The 16,272-nt window shown below is 39.9% G+C and overlaps 1 protein-coding gene across 2 annotated transcripts in view; it reads left to right on the forward strand.

Moving 5' to 3' along the window:
• Positions 1-16,272, forward strand: part of THEMIS (thymocyte selection associated) — a 72,151-nt gene that overhangs the window by 27,239 nt on the left and 28,640 nt on the right. For both annotated transcript variants that reach the window (XM_072141588.1, XM_072141589.1), the window contains 2 exons: positions 2,538-2,987; positions 3,665-4,677. In XM_072141588.1, the coding sequence (XP_071997689.1) occupies positions 2,538-2,987; positions 3,665-4,677 (1,463 nt within the window). The remainder of the gene's footprint in view (positions 1-2,537; positions 2,988-3,664; positions 4,678-16,272) is intronic.

Genomic DNA, 16,272 nt, shown 5'->3' on the forward strand with positions numbered 1-16,272 from the left:
TAATAAAGGGAAAATTTTTTAAGGTTTGCCAATGTCGCAATTTAAAGAGTATATGGTCTTCTATTCCTGTATGCATATAATTTAGATTTCAGTAGTCTTGTCCCTAGTCTGGTAAGATTTGATATATATGCCTCCATAAACAGTGCTAATCTTGCCAGTGTCTAGTATCAGAAACATTTACAGAGCCTATAAGTGCAATTGACAAAAATTATGGACAAATAGATTAGTTTCTACTTTTGACTTGAAAGCAAGATTGCAAAATACTGCCTAAGCATGGGTGTAACTACAGTGGTAGGGGGCCCGGCACACTAAAGAATGGGGGATGTGTACCATTTTATACATGTTATTCTGCACATTGTTCATCACAATAAGTATATAATAATGCACTTTTTCCACAGTACACACCTGAATTGGAAGCTCAAATAAGACATTTTGGGGAGAGGACTAGAATGTCTTATCTTTAATTCCTGCAATTTATGTGCATGCTGTATGCATGTGTATATTTGCTGTATGTGTTTGTATATATGGCTTTTGTAAATACTGTATTTGTGTGCATTTGCTGTATGTCTATGTATGGTATTTAGAGATGAGCGAGCACTAAAATGCTTGAGTGCTCGTTATTCGAGACAAACTTTTCCCGATGCTCGAGTGCTCGTCTCGAATAACGAGCCCCATTGAAGTCAATGGGAGACTCGAGCATTTTTCACTGAAAGAACACATTGAAAGAATACTAAAGAAGAACACATTGCAGATGTTTGCAGATGTTTACAGATGTTTTCACTGAAAGAACACATTGAAGAACACATTGCAGATGTTCCTTACATCTGCTAACTGATCGGAAGACACGCATGCAGAACGATGTTCTTCACAATAGTATATGAAGAACAATATGTGTGAAGAACAAATTGCAGATGTTTCCATACATCTGCAATGTGTTCTTCACACATATTGTTCTTCACATACTATTGTGAAGAACACCCTTGGCACGCGTGTCTTCCGATAAGTTAGCAGATGTTCGGCATATCTGCAATCTGTTCTTCACTGTGTTCTTTCTGTGCTGTTGGTCCTGCTCCAGCCCTGCTCCACTCCAGCCTCCGCTTCAACCCCCCCTCCGACCCTCCATGCCCGGTCCGCCTGCTCTGCTCCGTGATGCCAGCTCCTCCATGCCCTCTCCGATCCTCCATGCCCGCTCCAGCCCCGCTCCGAACCTTCATGCCTGCTCCAGCCCCGCTCCGATCCTCCATGCCCGGTCCAGCCCCGCTCCGCTCTTTGATGCCCGCTCCAGCCCCGCTCGATCCTCCTTGCCTGCTCCAGCCCCGCTCCGTGATGCCCGCTCCTTCATGCCTGCTCCGATCCTCCATGCCTGCTCCAGCCCTGCTCCCCTCCGTGATGCCCGCTCCTCCATGCCCGCTCCGATCCTCCATGCCCGCTCCAGCCCCCGCTCCGCTCCTCCATACCCGCTCAGTTGATGCCCGCTCCGCTCCTCCATGCCTGCTCCAGCCCCGCTCCGTGATGCCCACTCCTCCATGCCCGCTCCGATCCTCCATGCCTGCTCCAGCCCCGCTCCATGATGCCAGCTCCTCCATGCCCGCTCCAGTCCCGCTCCGATCCTCCATGTCCGCTCCAGCCCCGCTCTGCTCCTCCATGCCCGCTCCGATCCTCCATGCCTGCTCCAGCCCCGCTTCGCTCCGTGATGCCCGCTCCTCCATGCCCACTCCAATCCTCCATGCCCGCTCCAGCCCCCGCTCCTCCATACCCGCTCGGTGATGCCCGCTCCGTTTCTCCATGCCCGCTCCAGCGCAGCTCTATTTCAGCCTCCACTCCTGCATGCCTGATCCAGCATCGGCACTCGTGTCTTCGGCTAAGTAAGGAGATATTCCAAACTGCAATTTGTTCTTCACTGTGTTCTTCACTTAAATGATCCTTTGTTCACTGTGTTCACTGTCTTTTCTTAATTAAATGCTCGATCTCGAGCAGGGGAAATACTCGTCCGAGCAACGAGCCGTTCCAAGTACTCTAATACTCGAACGAGCATCGGACGAGTATACTCGCTCATCTCTAATGGTATTGTATGTGTGTATATGTAAAATGTATATACTTTATGTGTGTATTTGATGTGGAAACGCTGTTGGTGTGTATAAGAAGTATATATACTGTATGTGTGTACAACAGGTATATATTGTATGTATAAGTGTATAAATGTATAATGTATAAGATTGGATAAATGTATGAGTGAAGAACTGTATGTGTCATATATAAGTATATAAATGGTTTGTGCATATATAGGTGTATAAATGTGTGTGCTTGTAACTCACGTGTGTATACATGAAAATATGTATATTATTTAATGGGGGAAGGGGGGCCCTATTCAGAAGGCTTATATGGGTCCTCCCTCTGCTAGTTAAGCCCCTGTGTCCAAGATCTGGTATGTAAAGCTAGTTATCTTGTTTATATAGTTAAAAATAAATAATTGACTTTACCATTGTGAAACCAGCTTACCAATATAAAAACTTTTCATTTATCTGTGTCCCTTGTAGGTTTGTTTACAGTTGTTGCTGATAAGAAACCATATAACTCCATTCAAGAGATTGCACAGACACTACCCATTGGATCCTTACAACCAACTCTGTACAGCAATTCTAAGCTTCATGTAGGGGACATAACGATAGATAAAGGCACAGAAATCATATTCAACTCTGTAGAAGAAATAAATGGAATCAAGTCAGTCAGATGTACTGTGATAATAGGGGGAGCAAATCTCTCACTCGTTTTACCTATGTCCCATATTGGAGAGTTTTATGAGTGCCACGATGAAAAAATATATACAATGAAAGAGATTTTAGACTGGAAAATTCCAAGAAACAGGACCAGGACTGTGATACTAAAAGATATTACAGGAAATAGTAGTCAAAAACATTTCTACAGTGCTTTCATCAAAGGAATGCTAGTATTAAAACCTGTCTATGAAATAAAGACCCTGACACAGTGTAAGTATAATAAGCAAGGAGAACCCATACTTTACATGAGATAAGTTTAAGATAAAGATGTTGTGTATAATAGTGTTGTGTAGATGTTGATATAGATATAGATGTCGTGTATAATAGTGGTCCCGCCCCTTATCTAGGTGGGCAAGGTTTCACAAGCTCATTTCCCTTTTTAGACAGTAACATGCCCAAATTTGAAGAAATTAAGGGCTGCCCTGGCAAAGCCAGGACACTTGGACATGTCCAGCCAAGAGAAAAAGAAAGGAGTGGGGAACATCTGTAGGTATTTACTTATTGATTGAGATGCTTGCAAGAAGCATTCCTACACTTTATAATATGTATTATTTAGTCCATTGGGCCCTTTCTCCTTACCTTTTCATGTACTGTTTAACTTGAATGTGAAAGAATAGTACCATAGAAGGACCATTTCTTAGCCAATGCCTTCTGTGATGTGAATTGTAAAATAATTATGACTCTTGGGAACCATTGACACAATCCTTTGGATATAATGTAATTAAAGTGTTGCTTTGTTACCTACATGGCTTCTCAATAACCACCAATACCATTGAAATGTAAACTGTTCTAGTGTTTAAAATCCATCATTATAGAGGGTAAACAAGAATATTAATAGATTTTTAATAATTACACCATAATAATGAACCATTTCTTTCTAATTGCAGATGGAGGGTTTTTCAATCTCTCATCGGACCTGGATGTAGAAGTTTTAGATATTACCCAACACTGTCATATAAAACTCTTCACCCAAATACTAAACACCCACGATATGTTTCAAAAAACTACCAATGAATTTCCATTACTTGCCGAAATTCTAGAAGGACCATTGAAATACTGCAAGGCTTACAAAGCACTGAGATGTGGTAAAAAAATCATTGTTCATAAAAAGTATCAAGCTGATCGAATAATTGCCACGGAATCAAGTTCTGGCACTCCTAAGAGACATTTTCTAATTCCGTCATGCTACAGTGGAAAATTTAAGAGAAGGCCTCGATACTTCCCAACTGTTTATGACCTAAATATTGCCAAGAAAGAAAGGGTCGAGCTGTATGTCGTAGCAACAAAATCATTTCATTCAATACATGAAGAATTTTCCTCTCTAAATGTTGGAGACATGTTGCAAGTGAAGGAGCTTAAGTCCTGTGAAATCTTCTGTGAAGGAACAAAAACTGTTGTAGACACCCTGGAATTTACAAAAGGAAAAGATGAAAACTGTGTAAATATCATTCTTCCACTATATGTAGAAGGTGGCTTTATGGAGATTGTGCATGATGACAAACAATATTCCATATCAGAACTTTGCAAAAATTTTCAGCTGCCTCTGAATGTAAAGGTCTCAGTGAGGGACTTGTTCACAGTGGGAGAAGACCTTTTAGCCAACACATCTGTGTTAACACTGGAAGAGCAGATTACAGACTCATACTTACTTGTTAGTTTATGCGACAAACCTGAAGATGTTTGGGAAATTCCAGTGTTCCGGCTAAACATTTCGTTTCAAATCATGGGTCCTTTTAATGGAAAAGTATCTTCTTCTCCAACAAAAACTAACTTAGAAGAAATTAATGAAGAGGAATATTTTATGGTTAGAAGATATGAAAACCATGTCCAGTTCCCACCACCACGGCCTCCAAAGACCCCATCTTATGTGAAAAAATACAAAGCAATAATCCAGGAAGAGGTACTTTTGTTTTGTTTACCTTAAATTTATATATAAAAAGGTTAGGCTTTTTATCACATCTAAATTTCTAATTTATTTATCAAATTATTATTTTTTTTTAAAATACATGCCGGTGATACTAGAATAAACCTTTCTGTCTACACAGGACCTTTCTTAAGGCCAGCTGGATATTTCCATGTATCTTGGGGCACGTGAACACCCTTAAAATTAGTTTTCTTGTTCCCCTGTGTTGCTCTGGACTTTCGTATTCTGTTTATCTACCTAGTGATTGAATCCCTACAGTATCCAAGTGGCATGTAGTAAAAAAGGCCCAAAGGTTTCATATGTCACTGGTGCTCCTGCGAAGCATGTCCTGGGTTGCAGGTGCACCCGTGTACCTCCCTTTGCCCCTGGATCCCGTCTGCAGCCTCACTTACCTCCCCTTGCTCCAGTGGCGTGTAAAATTTAAAGGTCCAGTGCACCAATAGTTGGGCCCTGACAAATTGCCAGCCCCTTCCTGTGTCCTCTGTCGGATCTTTCTGCCTCGTACCTTTGAGAAAGCTTTCCTAATGTTACCCTGTGTGTCTATAGTGATTTCCCATTGTGACCTTGATTCCGTTCCGTTCCCCGTTCATCTGCCGCCAGCCCTGACCTTTCACCTTAACCCTGACCTCAATCCTGTGCTGCATGTCCTGTTCTTATGTCTGACCATGACTCTGTCTTTGCCTCACAATTCTGTACCTCGCCTTGGCCACCACCACGACCAAAGTAGCACCTGTGGAAACACCTGGTGGTATCCTGCCGCAGAAAGTCCATCCTGCTTTGCGGCGGGCTCTAGTGAAAAACAGTGTCCGGATTCAGGATCAGTGGATCCTCTGGACCACCGGGGGAGGTGGTATTAGCCGACACCTGGGACCGGAATCTAAGTGGCACCTGGTCTTCACCAGAGCCCACAGAGCAGGGTGGTCTTGATGCGGCCATCAAGGGGCCACAGGTGCGACTAGCCCCCTGTGGCATTCGAGGTACCTTAGCAGGAGACAGTCTCATGGTCAGGTTCAGGGTCAGGGCAGGCGGAAGAGATGCAAGGTCAAGTCTAATCTGGGTTCAGCAACGGTAGGTCCAGACAGATGGGAACAGGAAACCAGGAATGGGTCACAGGAACGCTGGAACACACAAGAACGCAAAAACAAACAGGAATGCAGGAATATAACAGGGGAGCTTTCTCAGAGGCATGAAACACAAAGATCCAGTGGTGACTGCAGGAAGTGGCCGGCTTTTATATAATTCCTGGTGTGCTGGCCCTTTAAATCGAGCGCCGCGCATGTCGCGCTGCCGAATTCTGAACTGGAGCATGAAGAGGGTGTCACTCGCTCAAGGTGGTTCAGTGGGTCCACTAACCCTGATCCTGACAATATAGCAGCTTACAATAGAAAAGAAGAAAGAAAAGGAATTAACAGGAGGGGAGTGAGATCAAGACTGCAAGGAATATCTAAATAGGAAGCTTCCTTATTCACCAAAGTGCTAATTTATGTATTTATTTATGTATAGTTTATGGAAAAGTGAAGTATGGTTTCTCCAACGGAAAACAGACAGAGTGCATTACTGGCAGAATAGTATAAAAATGGTCATTGACATAGTATACGTAAAGTGACCATAATACATGAAGGTGGAAAAGAGTCCTAGACCTAATAGTCATATAAGGTTCTAGAATTAAATAAACAATCTAACCACTTCGTGAAGGGGTTTGTCTTTATATTTTTAATTTATAATGTATATATGGTGCTGATCAACTGATCAGTGCAGAGGATGGGTGTTGCCCCCACCAATAACTATTGACTAAGCCTGAAAATACTCTCCATCCCCTTTAAAATTAATAATAAGCGGGCTGTGTGAAATTCGGGTTTAATGGGTTTGTCCTAATAAAAATTTTTGATTCAATACCTTAACCCCAACACAATCCCCAATTAAGTCAATGGGGACCCACATTTTAACACCCAAAAATGGGTGACAATTGGGGTAGTAAGGGCATGAGGGGCCTGAGAAATTTTGTGAATAACAAGTTAAACTGCTCAAAATAGGATAATAAAATTGAAATTAAATAAACAAATTAACTAAAAGGAATGATAATGACACAGCTGTTAAAAGTGCTTTAGGTGTCCAGGCCCAGTTATTTATATAGAAGTTTAGAGAAGCAATGGAAAAACCACACACCCTTGCTCTCACTGCAGTTAAAGGCTCTCTGAGCTTTCAGACCCAGTTATTCTCGTAGTGATAAAAGAAGCAATGGGAAAACACAACCTTCCCCTCACTGCGGGTAAAGGCAATGTGGACATTTAGTCCCAGTTATTCTCATAGCAGTAAAAAAGCAATGGGAAAACCACAACCACCTCTCTTGCTGCAGGTAAAAGCACTCTGGGCTTTCAGATCCAGTTATTCTCATAGCGGTAAAAGAAGCAATGGGAAAACCACAATCCCTTCTTCTCACTGTAGTTAAAGGTGCTCTGGGCATTCAGACCCAGTTATTCTTAAAGTGGTAATTGAAACAATGAATAAAATCACAAACCCTTCCTCTCACTGTGGTTAAAATCCAGCTACTGCTGAATTTGTCAATTTCAAGTTAAATCTCAGGTACTTCAGAATTTGTCAATTTCACATGAAAATTTCAGGAACTGCAGAACTTGTCAATTTTAAGTTTAATTTCTGGTAATGCAAAATTTATCTATATCAAGTTATATTTCAGGTACTGCAATATTTCACTCTCTACTAACTTATTCAGATACTGACATAGCCAAGTCAGGTCAGATCCATGCCTTGCTCATCTTAATGAATGTGAGAATGTACACGTTGGCTGTAGATAGCCAGATCCTCTTGTCTATGATCACACCATTGGCATGCAAGGCAAAGAGTGCACTTTTCGGCCGCATATCCAATTTTTGAACATGGCATTCCACATTGTGGACATGCTCATCCTCCCTCTCAAGGTGATGCTAGGGTTCCTGTTGGGTTGACGACTTCCTCCTTCTGCCAATGCTGCCACTGAGCTCTTAATGTTCGCCAGTAGTGTCTCCACCAATTTGTGCTTGCACTCCATCATTTTTAGACCACCTGTAAAATTCTGATGGAACGGCAAACTGTAATGCGAGAGCAAAATTTGATGAATAGCAAACTGTAATGCAACAGCACCTTTAACATTTTGTTGAACTGCAAATTATACTGAGATTGTGCCTTTGAAATATTGCTGGATGATGCAGGAACTGCAAACTATACTATAACAGCACCTTTAAGATTTTTATGGAATAGCAAATATGCTGAGATTGTGCCTTTAAGATATTGCTGGATGATGCTGTAAATGCTGAAAGTACAAAGTCTAGTCCTGCCTTTTAGAAGCCTATCAGTAGCTCAATAGAGGTTTTTGCAGTGCCCTAAAATGGGTAATATGGGTACATGTCCCTAATCATAGCAGCTCCCTGTCCCTACCTAAGTGCCCTGAAAAGGGTGATCATTGGTATTTGATAAGTCCCTGTTTATCTGACTGACCCTATAAACCGCTACTCTGTCTTATGTGTGTAATGGTGTCTGGACATTTGACCCTGATTTTATACTGCAGAGTTACAGGTCTCATTTTCCCATAGAGGACATGCCTGTGGTTGCTAAGGTGCAGCAAGCTGGTTGATTGGGTGCGCTTTTTCCCTAACAGGAAAAGGCCGATTGTGTTCAGCTTCCAGGGTTGAGGGTGCTGAACTTTTATCAATAAAATATATTATGTTTATAGTATTGACAGGAATGTTAATTAGGTATTTCTAGAAACAAAGACATGAAACATAATACAAGTTGTTCCCCAAATCACAAGAGATCCATTTGTCTCTGTTTATAATCAACAATAATGTTGTTAGAAGAAGATTGTGAAAGCAGGTAAGCAGCATAATTGCAGATCCTGCTCTTGAACGGTCTTTCATTGGTTTTATTTACTCAGCTTTGTTGTTTCCTTTTGTTGTTTTTAATAAATGTACAATGATCTTCCTTTCAATTACTTGGCTATTAGCATTGTCAATCAAAATATTTCCAGTTATATGTTCCCCACTGTACGCATAACTGCATTCTCTGCTCTCTATCTTCAGCACAGCATAGCTATATTTTCATTTTATCAGCTGTCTTCCTAGGCTTCACTAGTTACAACACATACAAGCACAATATCGAGCATTTCTTTATTGCTTTACAATGGCAGCACATTTTGAGAGGTCTGCACATTCTCCAAATGATTTTGATTGATTGTTTTTAAAAATAGAGAAAATAACTGAAACTGACATTCAACTTACTAGAAATAAAATGAGAATTTCGACAAGCAGAAATGTAATAAAATGGAATATTGTTTTCAGGCGTTTTTCAAATGATACCAAACTTTCTGATGTGGCTGAATGTTGTACACAAGAGTGAGTGATGATAATTTATCATTGTCTTTTTTTGTCTATGTTTGCTGTTGTTTTACAAATACTATTTTGCGATTTTCCATTGCGCCAAATGAACATAGGACAGTGCAGAGTCACTTTGACATAGACTCTGCTTGCACCAAATTCAATATTTACATAGACTAGTTTCCACAATAGGACTGAATGCATGAATTTGCAACTTAGTTCAGTCCCACCCTGATCGATGATCTCCAACTTTTGATAGTGTTTTGCAACTTTTTATGCAACTGTTGCAAATAATCCACATAGCATAGGACACTGCCAGCTGATTTAGTAAGGACCATAGCCACTTTAATGAATCTAATGGCAGTGGAGCTCTAAAGACAGACAGCACACTTGAAAAAAGTTTTGAATGCTGGTTGTGTGCCAATCTCTTCCTCGGTACCATAGGCTCCTGATTCATCAACATGGAAATAGAAGACTTCTGAAAACTATATTACATAGTTGTAATGGGCATGACTCAAAGTCCCTTTAACAAATCTGCCCTAATGTTTTTTTCTGAAAACCAACAAAATAAAAAGCAAACCCCAAAATAAGACAAGTCTCTCTGACCATAAAAGAATGACTGAAGAAGTCAAATGTTAGGTGTAAATTTAACATTTAGACCTAACATAGGATGCACCTTTAGGAGTAAGTGTATTATTCAGTTTGCATAATAAAATCAAATGGCACGAATGTGTTATCATAGTTTTTTAAGCTTTAAACATGTAAGTTTTTAAAAAAAAAAGTGTTAGGCACCATTCATGTGACCATTTGCTTCACTGAGCCAGAACCCTGGTGAAGCACATGACTGGGTGGAGGAGGGTGGAAGGTCACCCCTCCCATCTCCATAGGAAGCCAACAAGCTGCTCAGCAAACCAAGCCAAAAATAGCACCTGCTCTATATTTTACAGTGCAGCTGCCAGTCTTGGTCATGATCTGGATCATGACTCCTCAAAATGATTGTGTGAATGGAAAATTAAATGTTTTCTAATATAACATAAATTACAGTGTGCTTAAAAGTTATTACATAATTATGTATCATATGCGCTGCCCTTTTTTCCAGGAATGGGGAATGGGCATGTCTGTTATAGCTTAAAGAAAATCTACCATTAAAATCAAGCAGGATAAACCAGGGACCCATACTCATAGATCTAGGCTCTGTGTCTGTGGTAATCTTTTTATATTTGCTATCCATGACCTCCTTCCTTCTAAAAACAGCTTTTAAAATATTATGTCAATGAGTGCTCAGTGCTGTAGCTTCACAGGCACCGTGCGCCCATTGCCGTCTATGGGGACATATATCGGCTGTATATACGTCCCCCTTGCGGTAGTGTGAATGCAGCCTAAGGGTGATATGTGCTACTGAAGTGTAACAACAGCTTTTGAAGCCAGAGCACATAGGGCTTCTGTAACACACCCATAGCCCTTCACACTCATTGGCATCTTTTTAAAAGTAGCTTTATGAAGAAAGAAGGCTATGGATAACAAATATAAGAAGATTACCACAGTTATAGTGCCTGATTCTATGAGAAATTGTTCCTGGTTTATCATACTTGACTTTGATGGTAGATTTCCTTTAACTTAATGATATGTGTGTGTATTGTTTGTAATGTAACTAAATTATATGGAGATATCTCTACAAATAACCTGCATTTGTCCCTATGTAAGGAGAACACACATTCTTCAAGAAACTTAATCATAGACAAACTGAAGCACCATTCAGGAAGTAGGCTTGTGAGCAGTACAATGGGGTGTGTAATCCTTTTATTGTGGCATTTCAGTAATCAACATGTGGTTTCCCTTTCAAAAAACCTAAAAACAAAAAAGAATTACTGCTCTACTCATATGCTGTTATAATATTTTTTGTTATAATGATGCATCTTTCTAAAATGTTATTTTGGACCCCATTTGGACCCCATTTTCTAACAATTTTTAGAAGTGGATACAAATGAACTGTATTAAACCTAAGCAATGCTCTGCAAGAAACATACTGTAAATTAGCAATGGCTGCACAAATATTATTGTCAGTCTGGAGTTCAGGGTGCTTATTGCAGAAATCATTCTCTGCTGCCTTTGGCTGTAGTCATAATGTTTTAGAGTGAAAGAAAATCTACCATCAAAAGCAAGCAAGGTAATATTTTTATAATTGTTATCCATGCCCCTTTTCCTTCTAAAATCAACTTTTACAATTATGCTAATGAACCAGAAAGGCTTTTTTACTGCTGCTGCTGAGATTACAGTGCAGAAAGAGACTGATGTGCTGCTGCAACATGCCAACAGCTTGTGAAGCTAGAGCACTGAACAATTCATTAACATGCCCATAGCCCTTCATGATCATTAGCATAATGTTATGTTAAAAGTTGGAATAAGGCCATGAATAACAAATATATGATTAGCACACTCACAGTACCTGAATCTAGGAGCCATACATTTGGATCCCAGGCACCTAGAATCTCATCTTTAGTTTCCTCATCTTTAGTTTCCTAAAGATGAGAATATCCTCTTTCATATGAATCTAAAATTATATTTGTTACTATCACGTTTAAACTGACAATTTCCGGTGCATATTTATTATGGCACACATATTACAGCAATCAGCTCGTTTAATGGATATAAAGTTTTTGTACCAGTGTACCATAATATATCTGTGTGAATCTCAGTGTGATTTTAATATTCCCTTTACTGCATATCTTGGTGAATACTGTACATACGTGAGTATAAGCCAAACATTGTGCTGAAAAAACCTTACTTGGATTATACTCGAGTCTATGAAAAAAATAAGTGTACTCTCCTTCCAACGCCCCCCTAACCAGCAGATCCTCTTCTTTCCATGGATGTCAGGCTTTGGCAGAAGCTGCAGGTGATATACTGGGGGCATCGGCTGCAGGCGATATACTGGGGCAGGGGCTTCTGGACATATACTGGGGCAACGGGCTAGCTATATTAATTAAAACATTATTTTTGTATAAATGATAGTCTGCATTATCTGAAAATAAATCATTTTGACAGGATAGGAGCTTTTTACTTTGTGAATTATATATTTTTAAACTCATTTATGGATTGCAACCAAATATTGCATGATTTTTGATTTAGCATTTTTGTTGATGTTGTGTACTGTGGTATATATAAATCTGCTTACATTGATTTATTTTTTTTACATTCTTATTGTGTGTAAACCTCCACTTTGATGTGAGTTTTATGTAAAAAATTATGTTTGTCACAAAGATGCATGATGGTGGTAGGGGCTATCAACTATTTAATCCAGACAAATGCAATTGCCAAGTTGTCGGCTGTCTTAAGGCAGTCTTTAAGTTACAGTCTGTTTAATCGCTATATTTTGCAGGTGGTGACTGTCTTAAAATTTCTGAATTTCTGAAAAGCAGATTTTAGTTTATTTTAATTTTAGTGAGTTTATGATGATTTTTTCAAGTGAACATATGACTATGAGATATCTACGAACTCTACCCATGGTCATTTAGGAGGTGTGAAGCAAGTTGTTTTTAGGGCACATTGTTTTATGAATGTTATGTTGAATTATTATAAAATTTTACACTTTAAATCAAAATTACATGAATGTGCCTATGTTTATAAACTCCTTTATGGAATTTTGAAAATGGGACAAGTGTCTGCTTTCAGCTTTGTTGGGGTTTAGTATAATTCTTTATGCTATCATTTTAATTTTATTTGGACATACCTACACTGTAAAATTTCTTTGGCTAATAATACGACAAAGTTTTCAGAAATGTCTGGAAGGCAAAGGGTTAAAAAAACAACAGGTTACTACTGAGGGCTAAAGCACACAAACAGACTAGGTTCACGGAAAAAGGTTATGTGGTTGCTGCATCTAATGGAACAAACACTGTGCCGGGAACAGGACTCCAATCATCATAGTTATATAATAACCAAGGACAATATAACCTCACTCTAATCATATTTTAAGCATTTTTTTGCATTTGAAATGTAATTCAAGTGTTTTGGGTAGGAGTTTCTTCCAGTCATACAGTGGTGACCAAAAGTATTGGCACCCCTGCAATTATGTCAGATAATAATCAGTTTTTTTCCAAAAAAATTATTGCAATTAGAAAATCTTTGGTATTATTATCTTCATTTAATTTGTCTTCAATGGAAAACCACAAAAATAATTGTCAAAAAGCCAAATTGGATATAATTTCCCACCAAACATAAAAATGGGGGTGGACAAAAGTATTGGCACTGTTTTAAAAATGATGTGATGCTTCTCTAATGTGTGTAACAGCACATGTAACTTACCTGTGTCACCTAACAGGTGGTGGCAATAACTAAATCACACTTGCAGCCAGTTGAAATGGATTAAAGTTGACTCGACCTCTGTCCTGTGTCCTTGTGTGTACCACATTGAGCACGGAGAAAAGAAAGAAGATCAAAGAACTGTCTGAGGACTGGAGAATCAAAATTGTGAGGAAGCGTAAGCAATCTCAAGGCTACATGTCTATCTCCAATGACCTGAATGTTCCTGTGTCTACGGTGCCCAGTATCATCAAGAAGTTTAAAGCCCATGGCACTTTAGCTAACCTCCCTAGATGTGGACGGAAAAGAAAAACTGACTAGAGATTTCAACGCAAGATTGTGCGGATGGTGGAAAAGAACCTCGACTAACATCCAAACAAGTTCAAGCTGCTCTGCAGTCCAAGGGTAAAACAGTGTCAACCCGTACTATCCGTCGGCATCTGAATGAAAAGGGACTGTATGGATACTGTAGGATACCAGGAAGACCCCACTTCTTACACAGAAACATTAAAACTGCCAGGCTTGAGTTTGCCAAAACTTACCTGAGAAAGCCTAAAACGTTTTGGGAGAATGTTCTCTGGTCAGATGAGACCAAAGTAGAGCTTTTTGGGAAAAGGCATCAACATAGAGTTTACAGGAAAAAAAAGAGGCATTCAAAGAAAAGAACAAGGTCCCTACAGTCAAACATGGCGGAGGTTCCCTGATGTTTTGGGGTTGTTTTGCTGCCTCTGGCACTGGACTGCTTGACTGTGTGCAGAGCATTATGAAGTCTGAAGACCACCAAAAATTTAGCAGCATAATGTAAGGCCCAGTGTGAGAAAGCTGGGTCTCCCTCAGAGGTCATTGGTCTTCCAGCAGGACAATGACCCAAAACACACTTCAAAAAGCACTAGAAAATGGTTTGAGAGAAAGAACTGGTGACTTCTAAAGTGGCCGGCAATGAGTCCAGACCTGAATACCATAGAACAGCAGTGGAGAGATCTCAAAATGGCAGTTTGGAGAAGGCACCTTCAAAACTCAAGGACCTGGAGCAGTTTGCCAAAGAAGAATGGTCTAAAATTCTAGCAGAGCATTGTAAGAAACTCATTGATGGTTGCCGGAAGCGGTTGTTCGCAGTTATTTTGTCTAAAGGTTGTGCTACTAAGTGTTAGGCTGAGGGTACCAATTCTTTTGTCAGGCCCATTTTTTGGGTTTTGTGTAAAATGATCAATGATTTGACTTTTTTTTCATTCTCTTATGTGTTTTTTCACTGCAAGCAAAATATATGAAGATATTACTACCAAATAATTTGTGATTGCAATTATTTTCTGGAAGAAAATGTGTATTATCTGACTGAATTGCAGGGGTGCCAATAGTTTTGCTCACCACTCTATGTGGATTTCGTCCAAATGTTTGCAATTGGGAACAGGCCATACATATTTTGCTGGTCTAAACATATTTGCAATACAATGAAGTTCCTCCCTGCTGTGCTTGAACTGCTTTTCAAAACACAATTCAAGGACAGAATGTGAACATGGCCTGAACCCCACAGATCATGAACAACAAGTGGCTTTTGGCTACTTTAAGGCTTCAGCTGAGGTTATAATAATTGGGTTCAGCAGCAGCTGATGTGTGTATTATGGGTTTCTGCACCAGCTGAGGTGTGTATTATGTGGTTCCACAGCAGCTGTATGTGTGTATTATTAGATTTTTCGGCAGCTGAGGTGTGTATTATTAGGTTCTTCACCTTTTGAGGTATGTTTTGTGCAGTTCTGCAGCAGCTAATGTGTGTATTATGAGGCTCTGCAGCAGCTGAGGTGTGTATTAGGAGGTTCTTCAGTAGCTGAAGTGTGTATTATTATGTTATCTAGCATCTGAGGTGTGTACTGGGTACAAGCACCTATTTAGAAATTAGGCCAATTTACACATGAAAATAGAGTGACAACGTCTTTATTGAGTATATACATTACAGGTATATATTAAAATACAAGATAAAACGGGGGAAGGGAAATAATGCAGGTATCGGAATGAGGGTGAAGATGGAAATTCATCACAATGGATAAGTCAGATAACCGTGGGCACATCAGTGGGGGGGGCGGAGGTATCACTTAATATCATAAAGTGCACAATGCAAATAATAGATCGCCACAATGTCTCAACAGGCCAGTCAAAGTGCTAGTGCATATCACTATCACTTAATATCGTAAAGTGCACAATGCAAATAATAAATTGCCACAGTGTCTCAGCAGGCCAGTCAAAGTGCTAGTGCATATTAAGAGAAGGTGCAGGTATATGTCTACATATTGAGCCAAGGTGCGTTCAGAAAGGCGGAGAGAACATTGCTTACCCCTAATGTTTGGTATGTCCCAAGTGTCCCACGGACCGGATGATCCCCTTTTTTTTTTTTTTTTTTTGAGGGAGTGGATCACTGGTGTGTATGTGAGTGACAATGTGACTGTGACTGGTGAACTATGGAGTATGACAAGGGGTTGTGTGCGGTGTTGTGGTAAAGAGCAAAAATGTTGCTGGTCAATGTGTGTCTGTGTGAAAAGGGGTGTCACCTTCTCTTAATTGGTTTCGTTGACAACCATGGTATTCTAGAATAGGGTGATAGTTCGTATGGTCCCATATTTTGATGTCCAACGGGGAACCTATGTATCACTTCGGTGAAAGGCCGATATGCCGATTGGATCAGTGTATCATCATTTCTTCACAGTATACAGTCCATAGGATGTGCTTGTGTCAGGTGTTGAAGGCGTCACATTTCTCTCAAGGGTATCATAGTCCTGCTACAGGCATCACAGAAAGAGTCTAGAAGACATAAACATCTGTTAAAAACACAATCAACAATTACAATTCTTAAAGAGGTTAAAAGACCCAGTCTTGTCCAGGTCAAGGGTCAGAGGAATGATGCATAACTCAG

The sequence above is a fragment of the Engystomops pustulosus genome, chromosome 3 (genome assembly GCF_040894005.1).
Source record: "Engystomops pustulosus chromosome 3, aEngPut4.maternal, whole genome shotgun sequence".
Taxonomy (NCBI): domain Eukaryota; kingdom Metazoa; phylum Chordata; class Amphibia; order Anura; family Leptodactylidae; genus Engystomops; species Engystomops pustulosus.